This window comes from Nuphar pumila, chromosome 13, assembly GCF_984573655.1.
Source record: "Nuphar pumila chromosome 13, dmNupPumi1.hap1.1, whole genome shotgun sequence".
NCBI lineage: Eukaryota > Viridiplantae > Streptophyta > Magnoliopsida > Nymphaeales > Nymphaeaceae > Nuphar > Nuphar pumila.
In genome coordinates, this window is record NC_143261.1 from 75,837,697 (window position 1) to 75,861,956 (window position 24,260).

The window sequence follows — 24,260 nt, forward strand, 5'->3', positions numbered from 1 at the left end:
TGTGTGTTCCTATCACAGCACAAATAAGAAAAGAACGCAAGGAAAAATAATTAGAGAAGAAAAACTAAAGAAACATGAACCAACTTTGCACATTAAATGGATTTACACCGAAATGCCAATAAGCATGGTTCCGTCAGAACCAGTCTACAACCAGCCTGATTAAGATTATAGTCACAACCAGTCTACACCAGCCTAATTGAGATCATAGTCACATATCGTTTTCTGGAATTTCTCGGCATGGGAATTTCTTGAGACATTTTGGAAAAAAGTAGCTTTTCTCTAAAAAATCTCAGCAAATTAAAAAAATTAAAATTTGGCAAAAAAACATTATTTTACACTTTTAAGCACTATAAATTATTTAACAAAAATATATATAACCAAGAAGGAACAATTTGTTAAGAAACCCATCAATGTCCTGTAAAAATGTGGTCATCTTCCCTTTAAGGAATGAAAACAATCTATAGAGCCTACCGTCTCTCTCAGACATTTCTTAAACATTTTACAGGCTGAATTGCATATGAAGACAACGATGAAAGGCCCAACCTTGGTGATGAGCGAAAGCAATTTTTGACCTTCCACAAAACTAAAGAAATTCAAACAGGAGAGGTACAGGAATTTGAATGTGAAGTTTGTGATATCATGAAGGATTCCTTTCATAAATGGCGACTACATGAACATTGATATATATATATATATATGTATATATATATATATATATATATAGAGAGAGAGAGAGAGAGAGAGATTTACCTCCTATCGTCGACGGTTCAGGGTTGGTTCTCTAGTTCAAGGAGTGCATTGTGTATCCCTTTGGGCTCGTGTTAACCTTGTATTCAGTGTTAAGACATTTTTATGCTCTAATACCCTTGCTGCAGGTTTTAAGTATGGGTAGACTGGGCTTGTGTTGGGGTTTTTGACCCTAGGTTGGCCCGAACTGGACCTAGGCCTGGCAGATTTAGTAAAAGGGCTGGCACAATTTGGGTTGTGGGTCGACATGGGTCAGCCACGCCCACTCCATATTAATATTTGATGCTATTGAAGGCACAAAACTGTTGAGCTGGAAATCATAGATTCAAGCTTTAGTGACTCCATCTACCCACATAGATGTGCTCGACATGGTTTGTTAGCTAAGAATCAAACCTCAATCATGTTATTTGATCTAAAATTCTGATTTTTTGAGTAGTGAAATTTTAGTGCATTGTGGGTAATTGAATTTTGAAGCTCTCAAAAAATCTGTTTATATGTCATAATCACATGATTCAAAATTCATTTTTTTACTAAACAAACCATATAGATCACATCCATAAGGTCCCATCTACATATATATATATATATATATATATATATATATATATATATATATATATATATATATATATATATATATATATATATATATAGAAAGTGAATTATACTCCACAGTTTCATGCCTCCAATCGCACCAAATAAATAAATACAAGGAAAATATTTACTACTAATGAAGGTAAGGTGCTAATGAGGTAGAAATCATAAGTACAAGTTGTATTAACTTAATCAAACTGCATAAATGCGTCCAACGGTTTGTTTGCTAAGGATCATGCTTTTGTTATTAAAAAAACATGAATTTTTGAGTTGTGAAATTTTATCACATTATAGGCTATTGATTTTTGAATCCCTTTAAAAACCTAATTACTTGTCATAATCCAAGGATTCAAAACAATCCCTAACATATTATCTACAAATTCGGATTTTTTTTGAAGAGTGATTTTCCACTCAATAGTTCCTTGCTTTCATTAGTAGCCAATAATTACCTATATATATATATATATATATATTGTAATGAGTCCATGCTAAACCGCATTGGTGCTAAATCAAAGCCAAAGTATGCTCATCGCGTGTTGATGGATGGTCAGCATTCAAAAAATGCATTAAAAACATGTTTTTTTTTTGGGTAAAAAGATCTTTACTGATGTACTAAAGGCATCAATAAAAGTCTCGCTAAAGGTCTGGGACCTTTACTGGCGCTTTTAGTACACCACTAAAAGCTGAGCATATTTTAAAAAAAAAAGGTCTTTAGTGATACACTAAAAGCACCAGTAAAGGTCCCAAACCTTAATGTGCCACTAAAGGGTTTTCAATGCTATTATTTTTGCATGTTGATCACCCATCAACACATGCAATGGACAGTCAGCGTATTTTAGCTCCAATTTAGCACCAAATGGGTAACACAAACCCATTTCACTATATATATGGAAAATTATTTGCTATTAATGAAGGTAAAGTACTAATGAACTAGAAATTATAGGTGCAAGTTGTATCAACTCAATCCAACCACATGGATGAGTTCAGCATGGTTTGTCACACAGCTCCAAATAGAGGCACACAGATTCAATCATATTAGTTTAGAAAGCTATAACTACATACCCCTATTGCTCCCAAGCTGAATACAAGAATCACTATCAGTGCATTTGAAAATCTTCTGCGTATACCCACAATGCCTTCGGTTTTCCCCTTGCTTTAGTTGAAACACCCAAATAATCCCAGACCAAACCAATTCATAGGTACCCATCATAAATTCATGACTGCCCACCCATTCACCTTGCTCCAATATCAGCAACCAAAGTCCAATTAATTAAAAGACTGGTAATGCGACAGAAAAAAAGGAGCAGAGGACTACCCAGATCTTGTTCCTTTCCCCGAAATTACCATGATACCATCTTTACCAACAGAGAAAAACTCCAGCACCAAAAAGATTCAAATAAGATCCCTAAATACCAATCATTGCAATTGAAGAAAAAAACCTTCTTGAAATGGCTCCAGCAGAGGTAGCCCATCTTTGCAATTCGAAGATTCCTCAATCCTGCAAACTATTAGATTCCATTTTGAAGCACGATTACTCGCACAATTGAATCTTAAATTCACCAATACTGGGACTTACAACACACAATTCTAAAACGGAACCACAAAAGGTGTTAACGCAAGGAAAATCTGTTGGTTCATCAAAATAGAAAGACAAGCCAATGTTTCAACAAAATCCCACATATATATATATACAATGGCATAAAAGAGATAAAAAGGGGCGATACAAAGATCCAAAAATAATTTACAGACTGGCATCATAATAGTACGCCACTAGTTTGCCTAATTAGCAGCCACAGTAGAGCACAATCACCACCGAACCTTATATAAAGATGAGAGAGAGAGAGAGAGAGATCTTAAACCTGTACATCTTTTCCAATAAAACCTTTTTTTTTCTTTTGCTTCATTCCGAGTGGAGTTCTGGTCCTTGGCCACCAAAAAACAAGACCTGGGTATCGTCTATCTATCGTCAGACGGCATAAGAAACCACATGAGGGGTCTTCTCGACATCAAAGGGCAGGCTGACATATTCGTCGGCGAACTCAGCCACGATCAAACCGGCAAGCTCCCCGTGAAAAGCCTTGCAGTACATGTAAAACACCGTGTTGGTCGCTATACTGTACAAGAGCAAGATTGTCATGACCCCCAAGCAGACAACACTCTGACAAATCAAGGACATCATACCCCAATAACCCTCCTTCGAACCCAGCTGCCGCAGACCGTTCCTGGCCCACAGCAGCGCAACGGCCGTGAAGCCAAACAACAGCACCAGAGAGAGAGCCAGAGCCTTAAACCCCTCAACAAGCTTCGAGCTTCGGCGAAGAGGCTCCAGGCCCCAACTTCCCTCGACGACGGCAACCGCGGCGGCAAACGCCCAATTCACCTGAAGGTAGATTCTCAGTGCGACGGAAACAATGGCGAACGGCACGGCAAACGATGCAGGGGAAGAAAGATGGAGGCCTGAGGCATCTAAACCCATTAAACCCAACAGAAGGACAGCCGCCGCGATGGAGATGCCAGCGAAGGCAAGGCCGGAGTAGCAGAGCGAGGTGAGGAGGATCCTCCACGACGACGAAGTGAGAGATCTGATAGCGTCGAAGAATTTCACCGGGCGGCCGAAGAAGGCGTTGGAGATGCTGTAGGTGATGGATCCGGAGGCGGAGATTCCGAACGCCAATAGGGCGGCATAGCGGAGGATGGAGAAGATCAGCAGCTTGGGCAGGGCGGGAGAATCGTGCCCTGTGAATCGAAGGAGGGCCTTCGGGCCATTGTCGTCTCCGTGGAGGAAGGGTTCGATGGTGATAGTGAGTACGTCGACAAGGAGGAAGGAGATGGGGAGGAGGAAGAGGAGAGAAAGACTGAGGAAATGCCTGGCGTGGGATAGCATGATCCTCGTAGACTCGTCGATCACGCCCCACAGGGTAATAGTCGCCATTTTCCCAACCTCTTGTCCTAGCAGGTTGTTCGATGAGTCGAGCAGGAGGAGGAGGCGGTGGGAAGCAGATAAGGACATTTTGAAATAATTCTCATCCGAGAATCCTGACCGTAGGAACGAGTCTCACTCAGGATTATTACACGTGGTGAACTACATTTCCATCCAGGGGTTAGGGCTTAACGCCGTTAGGTATGATTAAAATAATTCAAAAATAAACTTAAAAAAATTAGAAAAGGACATCAGCTGAGAAAAGAAAATGCCTTTCGGGTTTCCATTTTGCAGCCTCTCCCCCTCTCTCACCGCAGCAGGTCCTCTCTCAAAAAAATCATTACGATGTTACTGTTTGCTGGCTCTACAACTTCGATTATAAGCTCACTATTACCCTCTCTCTCTCTCTCTCTCTCTACAGTCCTTAACCTCTGCAACTAAAAAGAGCAGATTAACCCTAACCCTACTGCGAGAGGTTCCAGGAAGGTTGTGCATCTGAGAGGAGCCAGTAAAAGGCAGGGAAGAAGCTCGTCCTACCATCGAACATTCCAAGGTGTTCAGCTCTCCATCGGCGTCCCACCACCAACTCTCATTTTCTTCTTCCTTTGAATATTATGGGTATAACGGGTTGCCCCATTTCGATTTTGTTGTGGATTTCTTTGCTATGGATTTTTTTGCTGTTGATTTTTGTGGGTTTTCTTTTTTGCATCTCAGGAATGCGAGAGTAGGGCTGGGGATATGCCACCCTACTACTGGATGTTTCAATGAGGCCTCTCCTATACCCACAGTATTAGCCTGCCATTAGATTTCCACTAGCATCTTCCCTGAACGTGTGTTGCAGAGGCTCTTTTTTTTTGTTTTTCTTTTTCCTTCAATATTGTGGGTCTAGTGTGTCATTTCCTTTTATTTTGTTTTGGATTTTTTCCTTCAATATTGTTTTATGTTTAGTGGTTGCTTTAAAAAGATAAGGTACTATCTGCTGATACACTCTCTCTCTCTCTCTCTCTCTCTATATATATATATATATATATATATATATATATATATATATATATATATATATATATATATATATATATATATATATATATATATCCTTTTTTCATCATAGCCCAGAGATAACCCATAGTGGCATTTGAACACGAGATCCCTTTGTTAAGACTACCCAATTCATCTATCTTAATTGGCCCTCAAGATACAAGACCTTGTTTCATTTGGGTCTGTGTTGCTTTGAGCATTCAAAGCCTACCATTTTTTTTTCATTTGGTGCTCTAAATTATTTCATTTGGGTCTGTGTTGATTTGGTTGAGTTTAATTAACAAGGCCTTTGAATAAACAAAGGTATGATATGTAAGCATGGTCTGTTTTTTACCCAAGAGAATTTTCTTTATTAAAATTATGTATTTGTGATCCTTTTTCTTTATTTCATAGTGTGCACCAATGTAGTTATGGTTGTGCATAGAACTTTCTTGCAAAGTGAAAGTGATTTATGTTAGAATGAGATTCTATCTCAGTCATGATAATCTCTATGGTGATTGACATAAGGATAAACATCAAGTCACGATAAGCTTATTCTTATCGTGACTTATTTCGTGGAGATAACTACAATGTTTTTTATATACATGTGACCCTTGTACATGTGTAAAAGCATTGAAGGAAACAATTTTTTTCAGTCTGCCTTGGCTCTTCTCCTAAGACATTTTCTTCAACTGCATTACCATAATCTTAATATGGCATCAGAGCCGTAGGCATCCTGATCGACCTTATTTTCTTTACTGCAAAGTTTATTCATTTTTTTGCTCGGGTCGAAACACCTGAATTTGCTACAACTAGTCTTTCTTGCGTACATGCTCTTATCTGCGCATCCCTGCAAGTATGTGCCTTTCTTCTTTCTGTTTTGTGTAGATGCCCAAAATCTCTGTCTCGGCCTTGCCCTTAGATGTTGCACTCACAGGCTTAGTCACGCACAAAGAACTCGCTACGCGTTTCTTCTCCCACCAACACTTGTCACAAACTGTTGATCCTTTTGTTCATCTTGATCTTTCGCTGCTATATCATGCATTACATTGCACATTTTATTTTGTTGGTCTAAGCACCAACCTGTTGCTCTAATGTTACTCCTTTCAATAATTGTATGAAGATTGTTGAATGTGAGAAGGCAGTCATGCCTCTTTTTGTTTCATTTCACTATTTGTGTTATCGTTGGAGGACTTTATGTTGCTGCATATCTGAGATCTAGAGATATATTGTTCTACTAGCTGATCTGAGGACCAGCTATCAGACTTAATCTCTGTTCCTGTGCGTCTATTGTTGCTTCTTCTCTTGATCAGATCAGTGATCAGGTTTGACCTCATTTCCTGTGCGTTGGTTGTTGCTTCCTTTCTCGATCAAGATCACCATAGTTGTAGAAATCGGGAGATCCTCCAGTACAAAAGGAGATTCATCAATGGAGTCTCTTGTTAGCCCATACTTTTTGCATCACTGTGACAATCCAGGTGTGGTGTTGGTATCCTAAGTCTTAACTGGGAAAAATTATTCCACATGAAAATGGGCATGAGCTTGGCCTTAAGTGCTAAAAATAATCTAGGGTTCATTGATGGAACAATTTCAAAATCGAACATTCATTCTACCCTATTTGCAGGATGACAAAGAAGCAATGACATGGTTCTTTCATGGATCTTGAACTCTATCTATAAGGATTTGTCTTCAAGTGGTATATATTCTGGCATTACTTTTGATGTTTGGAATGAGTTTCACGAGCGATTCTCTCAATACAACATCATTCATTCATTGTTGTTTATTATACGAAGCTTAAAGGAATGTAGGACGAGTTAGCTTCATATGTCTCATACTCGAATTGATCTTATAAAGCGATAAAAGCAATTCAATACATGCAACAAAGAGACTGTCTTATGTAGTTTTTGATGGGGCTCAATGATAGTTATAACTCTATTTGAAGTCAAATCCTCTTGATCAAACCTATGCTTTTTGTTTTGAAAGTATATGCTCTCATCATTCAGAAAGAGAGGCAGAGAGAGATGCGAGTTCTTCCTCCGTCATCAAATAAATGCTACATGTTGGCTGTCACTATTTAGCGTAATGACCATAATTGTGTAAATTCAATAGTTTCTCAACTAAGATTGCGTCCAAATTGCCCACGACCCAAGTGTGACAATTGCGGTAAGTTGGGTCACGTCAAGGCAAAATGCTATCAACTTCATGGTTACCCAAATTTAAGCGCAAGGGTGAATTCGACGATGCCAAGGAAGGTGTTTGCCCCACCACAAATCACAGCTGAACAATATAAACATCTTATAACCCTCATGTCATTAGGTAAATCGGAAACCCAAGCCAATTTAACAGGTAAAACTCTAGCTTTTCTATCGTCTTCTTTATGTTGAATAATAAACACTGAGGCTACTGGCCACATAGTTTCTAGCCTGAATTTACTACATTCTTCACAATCTATCGCTTGTCTACCAATAGGATTACTCATCAGACTATCTGCTCCAGTAACGCAGTGCAAACATAAATTCATAAATATCTCTCATTGATATCTTATGTGTTCCTAGTTTTAAGTACAATTTGATATTTGTTAGCAAGTTGACCAAATATTTAGATTGTGATGTCATTTTCACTAATGAATCTTGTACTTTTCAGGACTATCGCTCAAAGCAGACAATTGGAGTGGGTAAGATGCAAAAAAACTTTATATGATTGAAATCCAGCATGTAGTCATTCTTTTCAATTTCAGACTTGCTCATCTTTGGCATTATCGACTTGGGCATATTTCAAGTTTTCGTTTTTAATATCTCGTTAATTTTAATAAATTGAATTCTTGCAAATTTGATGAAATATGCTCAATTTGTCATTTGGCTAAACAATTACGTCTTCCTTTTTCGAGCGGAGCTATTAATTCAACATAAACTTTTGAACTCATCCGGATATCAAACTCCATCCCTATCCGGTGCACATTATTTTCTAACCATCGTAGATGATTGCTCTCGCTCTACTTAGGTCTACTTCATGTGTTATAAATTTCAAACATTTTCCCTTATCAAAGATATTTTTTTCAACCGATATGCAAACATTCTTTCGAAATCAAGGTATAATTCATCAACACGGTTGTATATATACCCCTCAACAAAATAGATTGGTGAAACGCAAGCACCAAGATCTCCTTAATATGGCTCGGGCTTTGCGCTTTCAAGCCAATCTCCCTATAAAATTTTGGGGGAGAATGTATTATAACTGTCGCATAACTCATAAATCGTATTCTCAATACAATCCTTAATGGGAAAACCCGACATGACATTTTATTTCATAAAAGGACCTAATTACCAACACCTCAAAGTTTTCAGATGCGTGTACTATGCTCACAATATTCATCATTCCCACAAATTTGACAGTAGAGCGAGAAAATGCATCTTCCTTGGATATCCATGTGGCCAAGCTGCTTACCGTTTATATGATCTTGAGTCTCATGCTATTTTCACCAGTCGAGACATGGTTTTTCATGAACATGTTTTGCCTTTTCAATCTGTTTTATGTGCGTCATCTAACTCTGGAGATGTTGTCATTACCCATCTCATCGTCTGATTTTTTCATCAGATGTCTCCCATTCACTCCACCCAATTGATACTCAGGACAATATATCAGTTTCCCAAACTTATCAACGTCCATCACCACCTATTTCTATCCCTTCTGCTACTTCGAGTTCTCCCTTGGCACTTCCTGAATTTGCTATCCCTGTTCGACGATCCTTCAGGACAAAGGCTCCACTTACTCATCTTCATGATTATAAATGTTACGTTGCATTTTGCTTGCCCCAATCAGACGTTCTGAGTGCTCACCAGAAAGGTACCATGTATCCTCTTTCTGATTACTTATGATAATTTTCTCTATCCCACCGTGCCTTCTTAATAGCTCTTACCAAAAAACCTGAACCCCAGATCTTTGCCCAAGCCATAGGGTGTGATCATTGGCGGGAAGCCATGACGACTGAAATTTGTGCACTTGAAGACAATCATACATGGATGGTTACACACCTTTTACCAGGTAAACGACCAATCGATTGCAAACGAGTTTACAAAGTGAAGTACAAATTCGATGGGTTAGTTGAGTGTTACAAAGCACGTCTTGTTGCGAAAGTTATACATAGGTTTATGGTCTTAACTATCACGAGACTTTTGCTCTTGTCACTAAGCTCATCACTGATCGGTGCCTCTTGGCTGCAGCCACCGTCAAACATTGTGACCATCAATTTGATGTCAATAATGTGTTTATGCACGGTGATCTTGACGAGAAAATCTATATGACACTCCCTCCTGGTTTTCATCGACAGGGAGAGCAATAAGTTTGTCGGCTCAACAAATTCATCTATGGACTCAAATAGTCATCTCGAAATTGGTTTGCAAAATTTTCAAATTTTCTTAAAGGGATTGGTTTTACTCAGTCTAGGGTGGATTATTCATTGTTTTCCTGGTTCACAAAGCATGAATGCATATTTGTTCTCATATATGTTGACGATATCATTATTGTTGGAGATGATATTTTAACAATCAGTCAACTAAAGGTACTTTTAAATAATGCTTTTCACATCAAGGATTTAAGAGTACTCAAATATTTCTTTGGAGTCGAAGTCGCAAGATCCAGTAAAGGCATTTTTTATCATAACATAAATACGCATTGGACATCATTGGAGATCACCAGTACTTGGGGGCAAAGCCATCAGATTTTCCTATGGAACAATATAAAAAGTTTAATTCAGATAAAGGAGAGCCATTGAATGGTTCAGTTCAACTTATTATCGAAGACTAGTGGGTCGATTGATATACCTCACCGTTATAAGGCCTAACATAGTCTATTGTGTCAATATTTTAAGAAAATTTATGCATACACTAAAGAGGCTGCACAGAGAGTCTTGCGCTATCTTAATTTTACACTAGGTCATGGCATACTGTTGTCATCTGACAACAAACTTCAACTGTCTGTCTATTGTGATTCAGATTGGGCATCATGTTTAGAAACTCGAATATCTACCTCAGGTTATTGTATCATATTGGGAAAGAGTCTAATATCTTGGAAAACAAAATCGTCAGCTGAAGCCGAGTATAGATCGATGACACTTGCAAGTTGTTAATTAACATGGTTAAAATATTTATTGACAGATTTAGGAATGAGACATTCCCAGCCTATGTTGATGTTTTGTGACAACCAGGCAACATTGCATATTGTGGCAAATTCGGTGTTCGATGAACACACTAAACATATAGAGATCGACTGTCATGTTATAAGAGAAAAAATTTAAAACGGTTCAATTAGAACTCAATTCAAAACAGTTCAATTCAGATCAACGGCGTGTAAGAGAGATACAAAGAGAAAGCGAGAGAGAGAGGCGTGAAGAATGAGAGATAGAGAGTGGGAGTGAAAGAGAGGGAGTGAGATAGGTGTTTTCACGCTAAGTCCTCTTTCTCCCTTTTAGGGTTTCCCTAGGAGTGATACTTCCCATGACTTCTCACTTAAGTCCCTCTCCACTTGGATTCTCTTTTCAAGTGAGTCAAAAATCCAAATCCAAATAGAGCTTTTCACACTTGGGTCTCACGGGATCCCATTGCCATATTAGACTCAAATTAATTTCAAATGGGTATCAAACCCAAATTAAAATTTCAAACCACATTTGAGACTTGCCTTTCATTTTTATTTATTAAATAATCATGAGAAATTTATAGGTATTACAGTTTAAGATATGTCTAGTTACGGTGCACAAGCCTAACTAAGAGCAAACCCCGTTACTAGTTATTAATGCAAGTGAAAACTTTGAATAGTGGAAAAACTCACTGCATTAAGGCACATGGCCAAGTGGAAGATGTTTGTGGCTATATTGAGGCCCATGCAGCATGATTGTAAGGAGGGGCCCTTCACTCTTTCTGCATGGATAATCTTTTCATTAAAAGAAAGAATTTAACATGCCCATTATCCCATCTAAAAGATTCTCAAATGCAAGATTTGTTACCTGAATTGGTTTTTACAGGATGTGCCTCAACGGATGATGCCAGAGGTATGAAGAGCCATTTCTACAAAAGTGAAACAGGCAATCCCAAGGCCAAAAGCTCTCTTTTATATGGTACATGCTACACATGAAAGATATCGATACGTGAGCAAAACCCCTTTGAGAAAACCCATCTTCTGGATATCACCAGCCCAGCAACGCCACTCTCCATTTTCTCGCCCGTTCTGTTGATCCATGTGCTCTTGTTCTGTGTATTCAGTCGGCACCTTCACAACCAACCAGGAGCGGCTCAAGAGAAGTTGAGGCCCTAGGCATATTTTATTGGAGGCGGCCCATATTTTTCCATATATTTTGTTTTTCATTGGAGACCCTCAGCATGAGGCAAATGCATGTGCCATGTTTTATTGGAGGCCCTCAACATGTGAAATATAAGCGTTATATATATATATATATATATATATATATATATATATATATATATATATATATATATATATATATATATATATATATATATATATATATATATATATATATATATATATATATATATATATATATATATATATTTTTCATTTGAGGCCTGAGGCGGTGGCCTCATATATCAAAGAGGCCAGCCGGCCCTACAACCACCCCGCTGGCCACACGGGGACTCCGGCGGTGGTTTGATAATTGATTTATAAACCATTGACTATTTAGTGCTTAAGAAACACCATTGAACTCATACAATGCATGTTTTCTACTAAGAAAACTATACAAAATGCATGCGAGTATAATCAAGTTAAGAAAACACCTACAATTAAGGCTTTTTTTTTTAAAATTGTTTTAAGACTGGGAAGAGCTGCTAAGGGGCTGCTTGTTACTCTCAAGCAGTTGGAGCTAACAAGAACCCTTTAAAATTCTCCTTTGGCTCAGTTGCGCTTTCCATTTTCTGCTCATGTGGTGCATTTCTTTATATGGATGAAGAATGAAAAATTGAGGACCCAAGGGGTTTGGCATAGTGGGATGGCCTAAACTGTTAGACAGGCAGTTTAGGCTCAAATCCCATGCGCGTCCCCCCCCCCCCCCCTCCCCCCCACCACACACACACACCTGCAAGCTGAAGCTTGGCGACTCTCTGGGGTCGAGGGGCAAGCTCTCGGAGTTTTACACCGACATGAACATAGACTATAGTCCGGCAGGCTGAGCCAGTGCGGCTAGATCTCTGCGCCTGGAGTGGTTTCTCTGAGTAAAACTCAAAAAAAAAAAAAAAGAAATTTGAGTTGGATGCATCTGGTCATGAGATGGGATCAGGTCAGAGTGTGCTACGGTCGGAGCTACTTTGTATGCCATTGATCTCAACACCAACAACATCCATACTTGTACGGACGAGATGCCCTATATCACCTGGATGAGCCTCACCTTTTTTTTTATGGATAGCACCTGAATGGTTTAAAAAATGAACAGCTCGCAAGGAGTAATTCTCTGTTTGACGGGTGTTGTTCATCTTGAAGATGAACGGCGAAGATGAGCGGCATCTAAGCCGTGTCTGATATGAAGATGCGGATCGCATATGTGCTAAATAAATTTCACATATATCAAGATCCGGGCCCTATCCAAGTTGACCTACAACTACAAGACTTTGGTGGAGCCTATCTGCCTAACACCATTTAACAGTCAATGCAGGAACGAAGCAGCAAGGAAGCCCATTTCATTAAACACTAGAAAGAAAACAGTGCGTCATGAAGAAGCCCACACAAGAAAAAAGAGAGCAAAGTCATATTGTCTTTAGCCCCACACGGAACTTGGCTGCCAAATTCTTACCAGACATACCACACCACCCACAGTCCCAGAGACGCGATACGGTGAGCGCCATCGTTTCTTTTTTGTGTGCGTGAGTTTGCGTGCCGTAGAAAGTTGAGGCTTTTTGCAGAAACACACGGCTTTTGATGCGTTTTCACGGAGTCCACAGCGGCAACACAAACGCGAAGGGCTCCCTTTTTCTCTGTCAAAAAAATGCGATATTTACGTTTTAAACGGTTATTTATCTTATTGACAAAACCGTGTTTTTTTTTTAAAATATTTTTTATTAATATTTTCTTATAAAAAATAAAAAATTTTATTTTTAATTTATCTTTTTATTACCAAGATTTTGCCGAAAAAAAATCGAGATTTATAAATTTTTTTTTTCAATTTCTAGCAAGTTTTTGAAAAAATGAGATTTTGCTGATAAAAACGTTTGTCACTATGACACGAAGATACAAATTTTTATTTAAACAATAAAAAACTAAAATTTTGATATTTTAATGTTAAAAAACTTATTTTCTATTGAAATAAATCTCTAAAACATTAAAAATTAATATAATAATATTAAAATACTACGTGTACGTGTCATTTTACGTGTCTACGTGTCTTAAGAACACGTCACTCAAATGGCATGTCCTTCAGACACAGCATATTTATAAAACACGATAGAAAAACGTATCCGGACCTCGCGAGTCGCGACTTCTTTTCTTTCTTTTTTGCTTTTTTTTTTTTTTTCCGGCCTGCATTTTTGGAGGTTCCAGGGAAAGCAGGGATCTCTCTCTATAACTACGCTTCCTTCGGTTACGTCCCTTTCATTCCCTTTTAAAACCGGTGGGGACAGCTCTAGGACGAATCCGGTCTCGGGCGCAGGGTGCATGGCTTTTCCATCCATGTCTACACCTTGAATCTCAAATCTCCTCTGTTCTACTCTCTCCCTCTTCGATCTTCTCTTTCGTCAGAATAAGTTGCGTGCCTTTCTTGATCACTGCAGATCTAGCCTGGTGATGAAAGAGCCCAAAAAAAGAAAAGAAAAAGATTGTCAACCTTTCTGTTTCGTTCTCGGCTCCCGATTTGTTTTATTTGTAGTTTCCACGCCGGTTGGATCCAATGAATCTGAGCAATCTTCAAAGAGACGGAAATGAAACGAGGGAGAAAAAGAAGAAAGAAAAGTGCAAGCTTTGCTACCGTGGATCGCGTCGGAACCATTAAGGATTTGGGTTTCGCTTCCTCGATTCGAAATCAAGTAGATCTAGGGGGGCAGTTCAGAGATCCTTCCAGCCTGCTTTAGATTCGGCCGCAAAAAGAATTTGACGCAGACATGGAGGATGGTAGCCGTGAGAACGGCGCGGTGGAGCATTCGATCAGGGATGCGATCGAGGATTCGCGTCTGATACAGCGGAGTAGCCCCAAATCCGGAGCTAGGTCGCAGGACGGTTCCGACTGGGGCTTCGTCGCTCACACGTTCAATCTGGATCAGCAATTCGAGTCGATGAACGCCTTGGAGATCTTGAGGGAAACCATCAAGATCCTTCGGCAAAACAGCACCGGTTTCATGGCCATCGCGGCGGTGCTCTTGTGCCCCGTCTCCGCCATCATCCTCTCGAACGCGTTTGTCAACCGATCCCTCGTCAAGAGGCTGTCGTTCCGGCTCTTGTTGGTCGCGCAATCGAGTGGGCTTGCCCCTGGTCCCTTCTTGAAGCAGTCGTGCCTTCGCGTGTCGGAGATGATCCTCTCGACCGTCTTCTGCTCCCCGCTGTTCATCACGGTGTCGCTCTTGGCCAAGGCAGCCATTGTTTACTCTGTCGCCTGCACTTATGCTGGAAGGAAGCTCTCGATTTCGAAGTTCATATCTGTCATCGCTAAGATTTGGAGGAGGTTGGCCGTAACCTACCTGTGGATCTCCTTAGTGATTTTCAGTTGCATTGCTCTGTTCATGGTTCTCCTCGTCACCGTCTGCAATACCTTTGTCATCTTTGGGGCACCCCCAGATGTGATTATCTATTCTGCATTGGCTCTTGTTGTTGTCTTCTCGGTGGTTTTCGCGCACACGATCATTATCTGTAATTTGGCAACGGTGATCTCTGTTTTGGAAGATGCCTCCGGCCCGCAGGCTTTGCTTCGATCGGTGTTCTTGATTAAAGGCCAGACTCAAATTGGTCTTTTGATCTTTCTTGGTTCAACAATTGGGCTGGCTTTCGTGGAGGGTCTGTTCGAGCATAGGGTGAAGACTCTGAGCTACGGTGATGGATCTTCCAGGATATGGGAAGGTCCTTTGTTGGTGATCATGTACTCTTTTGTGGTGCTTATAGATTCGATGATGAGTGCAGTTTTCTACTTCACGTGTAGATCTTCCAACTTGGAGAGCTTGGATGCTGCGGGTGGCATTTTGCAAGAAGCCTCCCCAAAATTTCCTGGATCTGTAACTGTATAATGATCTTATGACGTCCACGTTCCAGATTTTCCGAATCAACAACTGTACCATTATTTTATGACGTTCCCATTCAATACTTCGTGGGAAGATTTTAATTTCTTTCTCTCCATCATCAATAAGTGAAATCTTCACTGATCACATAGCTGCTGCATCGTGGGGGTGAACCATACCATATCATCATTTATTATAGTCACCACATCAAACAGGACATCTTAAATCTACAGCTACCTGCTGATTGCAACTTATGTCTGTATCATAAGTGATCCGGTATTGTCATTCTTTCAGTAATCTCCAGTTTCTGCATGTGGCCGCTGTAGGATTCTCTTGAATGTAATTTATATGAGAAAACATCTAATGCATTGTTGGTGAGCTGTAATGCCATTAGAAGGGGTTTTGTAGTTGCTGCTCACTCTACTATAATCTCATGTATATGAAGTCTTTCATGGCTCACTTAAATCAAAGTATGTCATGTTGTCATGTTGTTTAGCTAAATGTGATCTCTGCTGCTTATTATTATTGTGGTCAGTTTTATGAAAGATTTTAATGAGAAACACAATATAGTTGAATGTGCTTCGTTATGACTCATGAAACATGATAGTGTTATTCATAACACTTTCACGAGAGGCCGTGTAGCTTTAATTGTATATGATATGACAACTCAAAACTTATGATCATTAAGAACAATATGAACAATGTTCTTAGCATCAAATTTCTTATAGTAGTTAGATATTTTAAAATTTGAAAACAACATCGACTTCAACTCTTTTTTTAGCATCCAATATTATGAAGTCTAAGATGTGATGTGGTAAAACGAGTGACGACTGGACATAGAAGTTTTCTTTTCTTTGTGAACTTTCTCATCAAATTTAATATCTATACGTGACTATTGATCTATCTTGTAATTTTATTTGCCATTTCTATTATATCTTTTAAAAAATAATATCTTTCTGATATTTTCTAACATCATATCCAAGCAATACGCCATATATGGTATTCAAAAAAATGTTTTATTTGTTAACATATTCTCAGCTGTCACATAATTTGGTGTATTATTTGTAATGAATTGCATCATATTCTTTTCACCAACTTCTTTAACAATTTAAAAAAACTTACACAAATTTGCAGCAGTTTTTTCACGTCGCTGATGTCAACAGACTTAAAAAATACTGTCTCTGATGAGCTATTCACAAGAAAGTTAATTAAATTTCTTCCCTTTTCATCTGTCCAACCATCTGCCATAATGTTGTAACTAACTTTGAGACATTCTTTCTTGAATTCTTTTAAATTTTCATGAGTAGAATCTACATCATTCTTTAAAATTCACGTTCTGATCTCGTTGTAAGGTGGTTTGAACTCTCGCCCATAATTTAAAGTTAATTAATTTTTTTTCATCTGTCTAACCATCTGACATAATGCTGCAACCTATGTCACAGGGATTCGGCTAGGAGGGTGCCGCACCCGCGTCGACGCGACTCGACGCGGGTGCGGGTGCCGCACCGGGTGCGGTCAACCCGATCCTGGGTGCGTTGACCGCACCCATGATCATTAAGGTCCATTTTTTAAAAAAAATTTTTTTTGCCCAAATGGGCTTCAAATTTTTTTTTTAAAAAATTTATGCAGCTGACAGGATCATTAAGGTCCATTAATGCTGTCAGCAACTGACAGCTGCAAAAAAAAAAAAAAAACCCCGCCTATTCCCCTGACCCCCTTTATATATATATATATATATATATATATATATATATATATATATATATATATATATATATATATATATATATATATATATATATATATTTTTGCCCCTGCCGCACCCCCGCACCCGGGTTTTTTGGAAGTGCCGAATCCCCGCACCTGCACCCGCGCTCGCACCCGCACCCGCACCCGCACCCGCACCCATGTGACATAGGCTGCAACCAACTTTGGGTCATTCTTTTTTGAACTCTTAAAATTTCATGAGTAGAATCTACCTCATCCTTCAAAATTCGCATTTTAATCTCGTGGTAAGGTGGTTTGAACTCTCGCCCATAATTTGCAATAACTTCTAGCATTGGACCAAAATATAGATTGTTGCAAAGATTAAATGACAGTGCATTGGCATAAAAATATCTTCCAATGACACGACATAGGCCTTTTCTCTCATTCTTTTTTAATGCATTATTAATTGTGCTTTATCGTGCTTTTTTATTGATAAATTGGTCCATGGGACCAACTGTGCTTGCTTGTGCCATACTAATTGATCCACTGACATTCACATTATCTGTCGTTGATGATGTTGAACCAAAATAAACACCCCCCCTCCTTTCCAACTTGCTTTTCACTTCAAGTGGAACACTTTTGCACAAGCTTACACCACATTTTGTGCCAACTAAATGATGTTTTAATCTTGAAATGCCATCTGAAGTCTCTTTTTTATAGTATTTACAAATTACATGTCTCACGAGTCCGGGATCTTTAGTGAGATTTGAAACTTTAGTTTCATGATCCCATCCTACCTCTCTTTCCATTGTTCATCTGCAAAACATAAATAAGGAGGTAGATAACAAAAAACAAATTAAAATTAAAAAAAAAACTTGAGTCAATGTTTTATATAATCCAATGAATTCAGATTGTTACTCAATAAAAATCAACATATATTACACATACATTCCAATTAATATGGCCCATAATATTAATAGGCTAGTGGTATATTGATTGACGCAAGAATATGAAATACGAGCTTTTCCCCAAAAAGGAATATTACACATGCATATCTTGTTGGTTTTTTTATTGGACCAGAGATGACATTTTTTATCATCCACTAAAAGGAATATCAGTAGCTGCTGAACTTCCCTTTGTGGAATTTTTGTCAGTGATGTTCCAGTAGATAAGGTCATTGTTTCTAAGGGGCACATATTGTCCTCATCATGTCCTCTTCTTTCCAACAAATATAACTTAACTTTGTAATATTTAGCTTGTAATATTTGACACAAGCTAAAACTCATTATCATTGACACCTGTTATTGACATAAGAATGATAACGTGCAAATAAGCATAAAATGCTTGTAATATTTAGCTTTTTTTTATAGCTTAGAAGAAGAAAATTACCTTCTTGGCTAAGCACAAAAAAAAAAAAAAAATTACCTTCTTACTGAATAAGCATAAAAACAGACGGCTAAGCACAATAACATTCAAATAACCACAAAAACAGAAAATAAGCACAAAAACAAAATTGAGAGTCAGAGAGAGATGAAAGACAGACAACGAGAGAGACGAAAAATACAGGGAGATGAGAGACAGAGAAACGAGTGACAAAGGGAGATGAAAGACAAACAACGAGAGAGAGAGAGAGAGAGAGGGAGAGAGAGAGAGTCCTCCTTCTTCCTCTTGCTTTCGGTAGAGACAAGAGAGTGGGAGAGTGGCAGACGAGAGAGTGGGCGAACGAGAGACAAGAGAGAGAAGGGATAGACGACAAAGAGAGCAAACCAAAAAAATGAGAAAGAGGGAGGCCCCGGCTTTGACCCTGATTAGCAAATGGGGCATGCCTCGCCTAAGGCATACGCCTGATAGCGCATGAGGCATACCGCATACGCCTCAGGCATTTTACACCTCAAGGCAAAAGGGGCCTCGCCTTGGGGCGAGGTGTGCCTTTTGCACCTTGAGGCGTATTTTTAATAACGTTGATATATATATATATATATATATATATATATATATATATATATGTGTGTGTGTGTGTGTGTGTGTGTGTGTGTGTGTGTGTGTTACTTTTGTTTTGCCATCTTTTCGAAAGCATACATTTACAAGCAACTTGGAGGATCTTCGTATGATTCATGTCATTGTCGCGTGGCCTTCCATCCATATTGGATGATTCCACCTATTGCTCTTTCTATACCTTTCCCTACTATTGTTGCTCATATGCTTCTGTAAGTTTAAGTGAATGTTCTCAGCTTGCTGCTTGGAATTAGGATCAATGTGATGTGGATTCTGTCTGTAATACATCACTAAGCCATTACTGTTGCAAATGGAAGTGCTTGTAATACTTTGCAGGTGCAGAATGAATTGAATTCTTTTACAGCAGAAAAAGTTAATCCTGGCCAAAAATCTAATTTTAAGATTTCTTTGAAACATGTCAGTTACAGTTGAGCATGTGCCCTTTTTGGAATAATGTTATGATGTCAGTGAGGACAGATGCAGTATAGTTTTGCTTTAGTTCCCAATTTGTTATCCAGTATAGTTTGCATTACAATCAATTGGTAATGATCCATAACTGATAGAACATGACTGTAGATATCATAGAATTCAGGGTAAGACAAAAACCATGCTTTATACCTCAAAACCTTGGATGTGTCTGACGGTCATACTTCTGTCCCTAGGAGATGAAATAGCAAGCCAATCCTAGTTTACACCTAGTTCTGGCCTCTGGGTTTGCAGGGCTACCTCCACCTCTTCCATCAGGGGAGCTCTTCAAAGTCAAGCATGGATTTTGTGGAATGCACCCCAGTTCCAGATGAACTAAATGCACAGTTTGTGTTTTTCACTTTTCCTCCAAGGAGTTCTTGGAGAAGCTTATTTAAACTGCACTGTTGCTAAATGTTGTTAAGCTGATGGTTGAGTCTGATGTATTGTCAATTGTGCTCCAGCATTTCCATTATGGATTCTGATACTAACCACCCAAGTGTGTAGAACTATGATAAGCCATTTCCACCAGTATGATCCCAGGGAAAATAGATAGAGTGATGCTTCTCTATATACTAATATGGGGTCTTTGAACGTGGAAGTGGAGGAGACGAAGAACATGAAGGGGGGACAGTAACGTAGGATGCCCCCTAGAACTGTGACCGGAGGACATATTTGAGAGCATCGCAGATGTGATCCGAGGGGAGTTTGTGGGTGTAGACATGTACACCCGCACCAATGTGCAATCGAAGTTCCACTTGACTTCAAACCCTCGTCGGTGGTCCAAATAGAAATTGTGAATGGAGCTGTGATCAATCATGGAGTAGTTTATGAAAGGAGTATTCGATACTGCATGGCCTGTGGGTTGATATCCCACTATGTGGAGCGATGTACCAAGACACCGCTGACACCTGAAAAGGAGAAAGAGTCTCCACAAGGCTGGATGCAGCTGAAAGAGTCCCGGCGAAGTAGTAGAAGAGCAAGGATGGCAGGTACTAACACCAACACAAACTCCTTTGGAGTCCTTCAAGCGGAAGGGGAGGAGGCTAACGATGCTTCATATAATTTCTGTATCAATTTTCTGTTTTCATTTCAATGATACCTGGTAGGGGTCTGCCTAACCCAGCTTGCCTTTAAAAAAAAAAACTATGATCAGCCATTTGTGTGCAATTAGTTGCAAGTTCCTATATTAGTTTTATAGTCCAATGAATGCTTGCATTTCTTGATGATGGCACATAGTTTATCTAGTTCATACTGAAACTTCCTCCCTATTTGATGTCCTAATTAAGGTATTTTGTCTGCGTGATGGTAAAATCAGGTTTAAGCACAATTAGAGCAAGCTTCACGCATCATTTATCTGACTTTAGTTGGTGCCTCCCCTTTGGTGGTGGCTCATACTCAATCTTCCAAATCAATGCACAGCCATAAGAGGGTATGTCCTACTCAAGCGCAATTAGAGCATGATTTATGCAAGATCCATCCTACTTATTCAGGTGACCACCTCAAGCAAACCAGTCCTCACCCTCAATGCTGCAATGACGATACATAGACAATCATAGATTGAAAGATATGTTTCAACCTTAAAATTCTAGGTTCAAGATAGCGAGTGACCATGGAAGCTAAAAATGAAGTCATGGACGCATAAACATAGAAATACAGGGATGGTTTTTGAATTAGCGCACAAAGAGATCTGAGCAAACTAGTATCATTGATGTCCAATTTATAGACTTGGGCACCAGTGAAGATGATATAGGTTGTGTGGCATCCAAGGATTGCAAAATGTGCCTCTGAAAAGCCAGAACGTACTTCCAAGTACTAGTGCAGAATGTGTGCACGATAAAGATAGAACAGTAAAACCCTTGAGGTCTCCCCTGCCTACCAGAGAGTACACCCAGCTTCGGCCTTGCGACAAAGGATGCCCTCTGTGGGTTTTGAGTGGAGCCCTTGTGGGCGCTGCTGCACAAGTTACCTATCATAAGCCCGTGATTTTCTGCCTGCAAGCAATGGTCGAAGCGGGTGGTCTACTCGCTTGATATTAACCAAAAGGCTATAGGATGTGTACAACCCAACCGAAAGGTTGACACCCCTTGACTTGGTTCAGTCACCACCAAATGAGCTTGACCCGACCCAGAAACGAGGAGAACAAGATATGCATTTGTTGTTGGTGTCATTGGTTACTTACTTGCCTACCATTGTTGACAGCCAAGCAAGCGATCTAGCTGGTTGGTTGGTGTTGAACTTGATAGTCGAACTGCTTGACAAAACTTGTGATAGTTTCCTTTCCTGCTTGAAGTTCATAGGTGAGAAAAATTGTACAGCCAGCCAAGCCAAATTCAAAGCTACTCAACGACCAGACATCAACCAAAGAAAAGCCCAAAGAGTCTGTCAACAAGACCACTGCCTGCTTACCCAATATACCAAAAAGTGAAAGGCAGCAAACCAATATATAATAACTACAATCCACTTTAGTTAACGATATTATTTTCGAATGCATCCATGGCCCAGCGGATCAGGCACACTGCAAACCACCACCCCTTTATTTTCTCCACCCACCCCAAAGAAGCTTCAAATTAGCAGCAGTTGGTGGTGTTTCCTAATCATTCAACAACTCAACACCACCAGCAAAGTTGCCCAAACCACCGGGGGCACAGGAGTACTCCCTCTTATAAGAGCTGAGACAAAAGCCTCCACTCCAGAAGCAAAAACTGAAACGCTGCCAAGAGCCCCCCCCCCCCCCCCCCGCAGACCTGAGAGTCGCAAACGCAAGCACAATCCCCTACCCATGGATAGCACCAGCATTATCGGTGCACCTGTTCCTTCAACACTACCTCTTCTTTACCTCAGTCGCCGTGCCTCTCTTATTCCCTGCTTCGGCTTCCATTCTCCTCTCGCTCTCCATCCCTTCATCAAGCTTCATACCAAGTCTTCACTCTCGCCTAGAGAGCCTCTTCAATTCTAGTGGATTCCCTCGTGGATTAGCTTCGGCATCCCATCTCAAGGTCTCGCAGACCATATCCTCGTTTCTCATTTCCTTCCCCTTCACCCTATCCTTCCTCCTGCTGGCAAAGGCCTGCATCATCGCGCACACCCTTCTCCCCCGTCCATCCCAGAAAGCACCCCTCGCTGCGCTGTTCCGCTCTCTCCCTTTCCTGTGGACAAGGTTTTTTATCACATATCTCGCTTCCATTATCTTCATCTTCGCATCGAGTGCCACTGCCTTCTCTTTCCTCTTCCTTGCCTTCAATACCCTCAGACTCTCTTCTCCCATTAATTCCATCCTCATATCCCCCATCAGCTCGGTATTCTATTCGGTAGTCACTGCAAACACCGTAATCATCTGCAATCTCTCCATCATTGTCGCAGGGATGGAGAATTGCAGCGGTCTTGTGGCCATTCTCAGAGCATGTATACTAATCAAGGAAAGGGCAGCTACCGCACTATCGCTGGCACTGCCTGTAAATCTTTGTTTTATAGCCATCGAGAGCCTCTTCCACTACAGAGTGGTCAGGGCATATAAGTTTTCAAATGCGAGGGCTCTGTCTGTGGTATGGGAGGGGCCGCTGCTCATTTACATGTACTCCATCCTTATTCTGATCGACACAATCGTAGGCTGCATCTTTTACAAGAACAGCATGCCTTTGTATCTCTTTGACTGCAGATGCAAGGAAGAGGAAGTCAGCAGATCCAAGATCTCATTACCTGAATCGTTTCCATGAGTCTAGCAAATCTACAAAGTGAAAAGGCAATTCACACCCACCTCCTTGCAGCTCCATGTCTTCCCAACTCCACCAGGTTCAGGATTGATAGGGGACTTCTCATCTCCAGTTTCCATAGTTTTCCCACTTGCTATAGACTACGAAAGCCAAAACCATTCATGCAGGACAGCAGCTGTGAATTGTTATGAACATGAGAAAGTTTTCCTTTGGGGTGTGTGGAAATAGAATAATGGTGGGGCACCCCTATTTTTTGAGAGGGTGTTATGTGTTCTCCCCCAAGACAGATTAGTGTGTTCGGGGATACTGTACAGAGGAATATCTTGGGACCCGTGATAATTCATATGCCAATGTTACCCATGGTGATTTTATAATAAAATAATATATAAAAAATAAATAACATATAAAAAAGATAGATATGCATTTGACAAAAATGTCTTTTTGTAAGATAGATATGCGTTTAACGGAAATGTCCTCCCGTAAATAGCTTTGCACATTCATGCGAGTCCAGGTTATTGCCTTGGTTTTTAGCTTGTGTTACAACACATTGCCGCCTTCTCGTTCCCGCCTTGTTACAAAATATTCTCAGGTTCGTTCCTACCTCATGGAGATAACTATAAATCGATTGACTGGTTCGATCATTGGTGGGCGTCACAGGGGGATTTATCGGCCATCTCTTTTTATAGTCTTCTCTTTTTCTTCATTTTTGTTAGGCAAAATGAAAAAAAGCAATAGCGCACAAACATTTCAACAAGTGTCATTAAGGCATCGTGAGTACCATTCCATGTCATTATGCTATTGTTGAAGAACGTATGTCATCATGAGTGCCATTAAGGCGTTGTTTTGTTATTGCAGGTGGATGTTAGCTTTTCGGCGGTTAGAAAATTAAAGATATTTGTA

The 24,260-nt window shown here is 39.8% G+C and overlaps 4 protein-coding genes across 4 annotated transcripts in view; 2 read left to right on the forward strand and 2 right to left on the reverse strand.

Moving 5' to 3' along the window:
- Window positions 1-3,306, reverse strand: part of LOC149818755 (uncharacterized) — a 28,055-nt gene extending 24,749 nt beyond the window's left edge. Inside the window, exon 1 of the mRNA XM_089984033.1 lies at window positions 3,201-3,306. Within this exon, the coding sequence (XP_089840159.1) occupies window positions 3,201-3,245 (45 nt within the window). The 5' untranslated portion in view covers window positions 3,246-3,306. The remainder of the gene's footprint in view (window positions 1-3,200) is intronic.
- LOC149818756 (uncharacterized) lies at window positions 3,020-4,351 on the reverse strand. Its single transcript, XM_089986288.1, has one exon. It carries the CDS (start codon window positions 4,349-4,351, stop codon window positions 3,308-3,310), a length of 1,044 nt encoding a protein of 347 aa, XP_089842414.1. The 3' UTR covers window positions 3,020-3,307.
- A 9,513-nt stretch (window positions 4,352-13,864) lies between these two features.
- LOC149818757 (uncharacterized) lies at window positions 13,865-15,981 on the forward strand. The gene has a single exon (XM_089985204.1). The coding sequence runs from the start codon at window positions 14,377-14,379 to the stop codon at window positions 15,487-15,489; it is 1,113 nt and encodes a 370-aa protein (XP_089841330.1). The 5' UTR covers window positions 13,865-14,376; the 3' UTR covers window positions 15,490-15,981.
- Window positions 15,982-19,748: 3,767 nt separating this feature from the next.
- On the forward strand, window positions 19,749-23,767 carry LOC149818758 (uncharacterized). The gene is made up of 3 exons (XM_089986289.1): window positions 19,749-19,775; window positions 19,903-19,998; window positions 22,344-23,767. The coding sequence occupies exons 1-3, from the start codon at window positions 19,749-19,751 to the stop codon at window positions 23,361-23,363; spliced, it is 1,143 nt and encodes a 380-aa protein (XP_089842415.1). The 3' UTR covers window positions 23,364-23,767.
- Window positions 23,768-24,260: the final 493 nt, after the last annotated feature.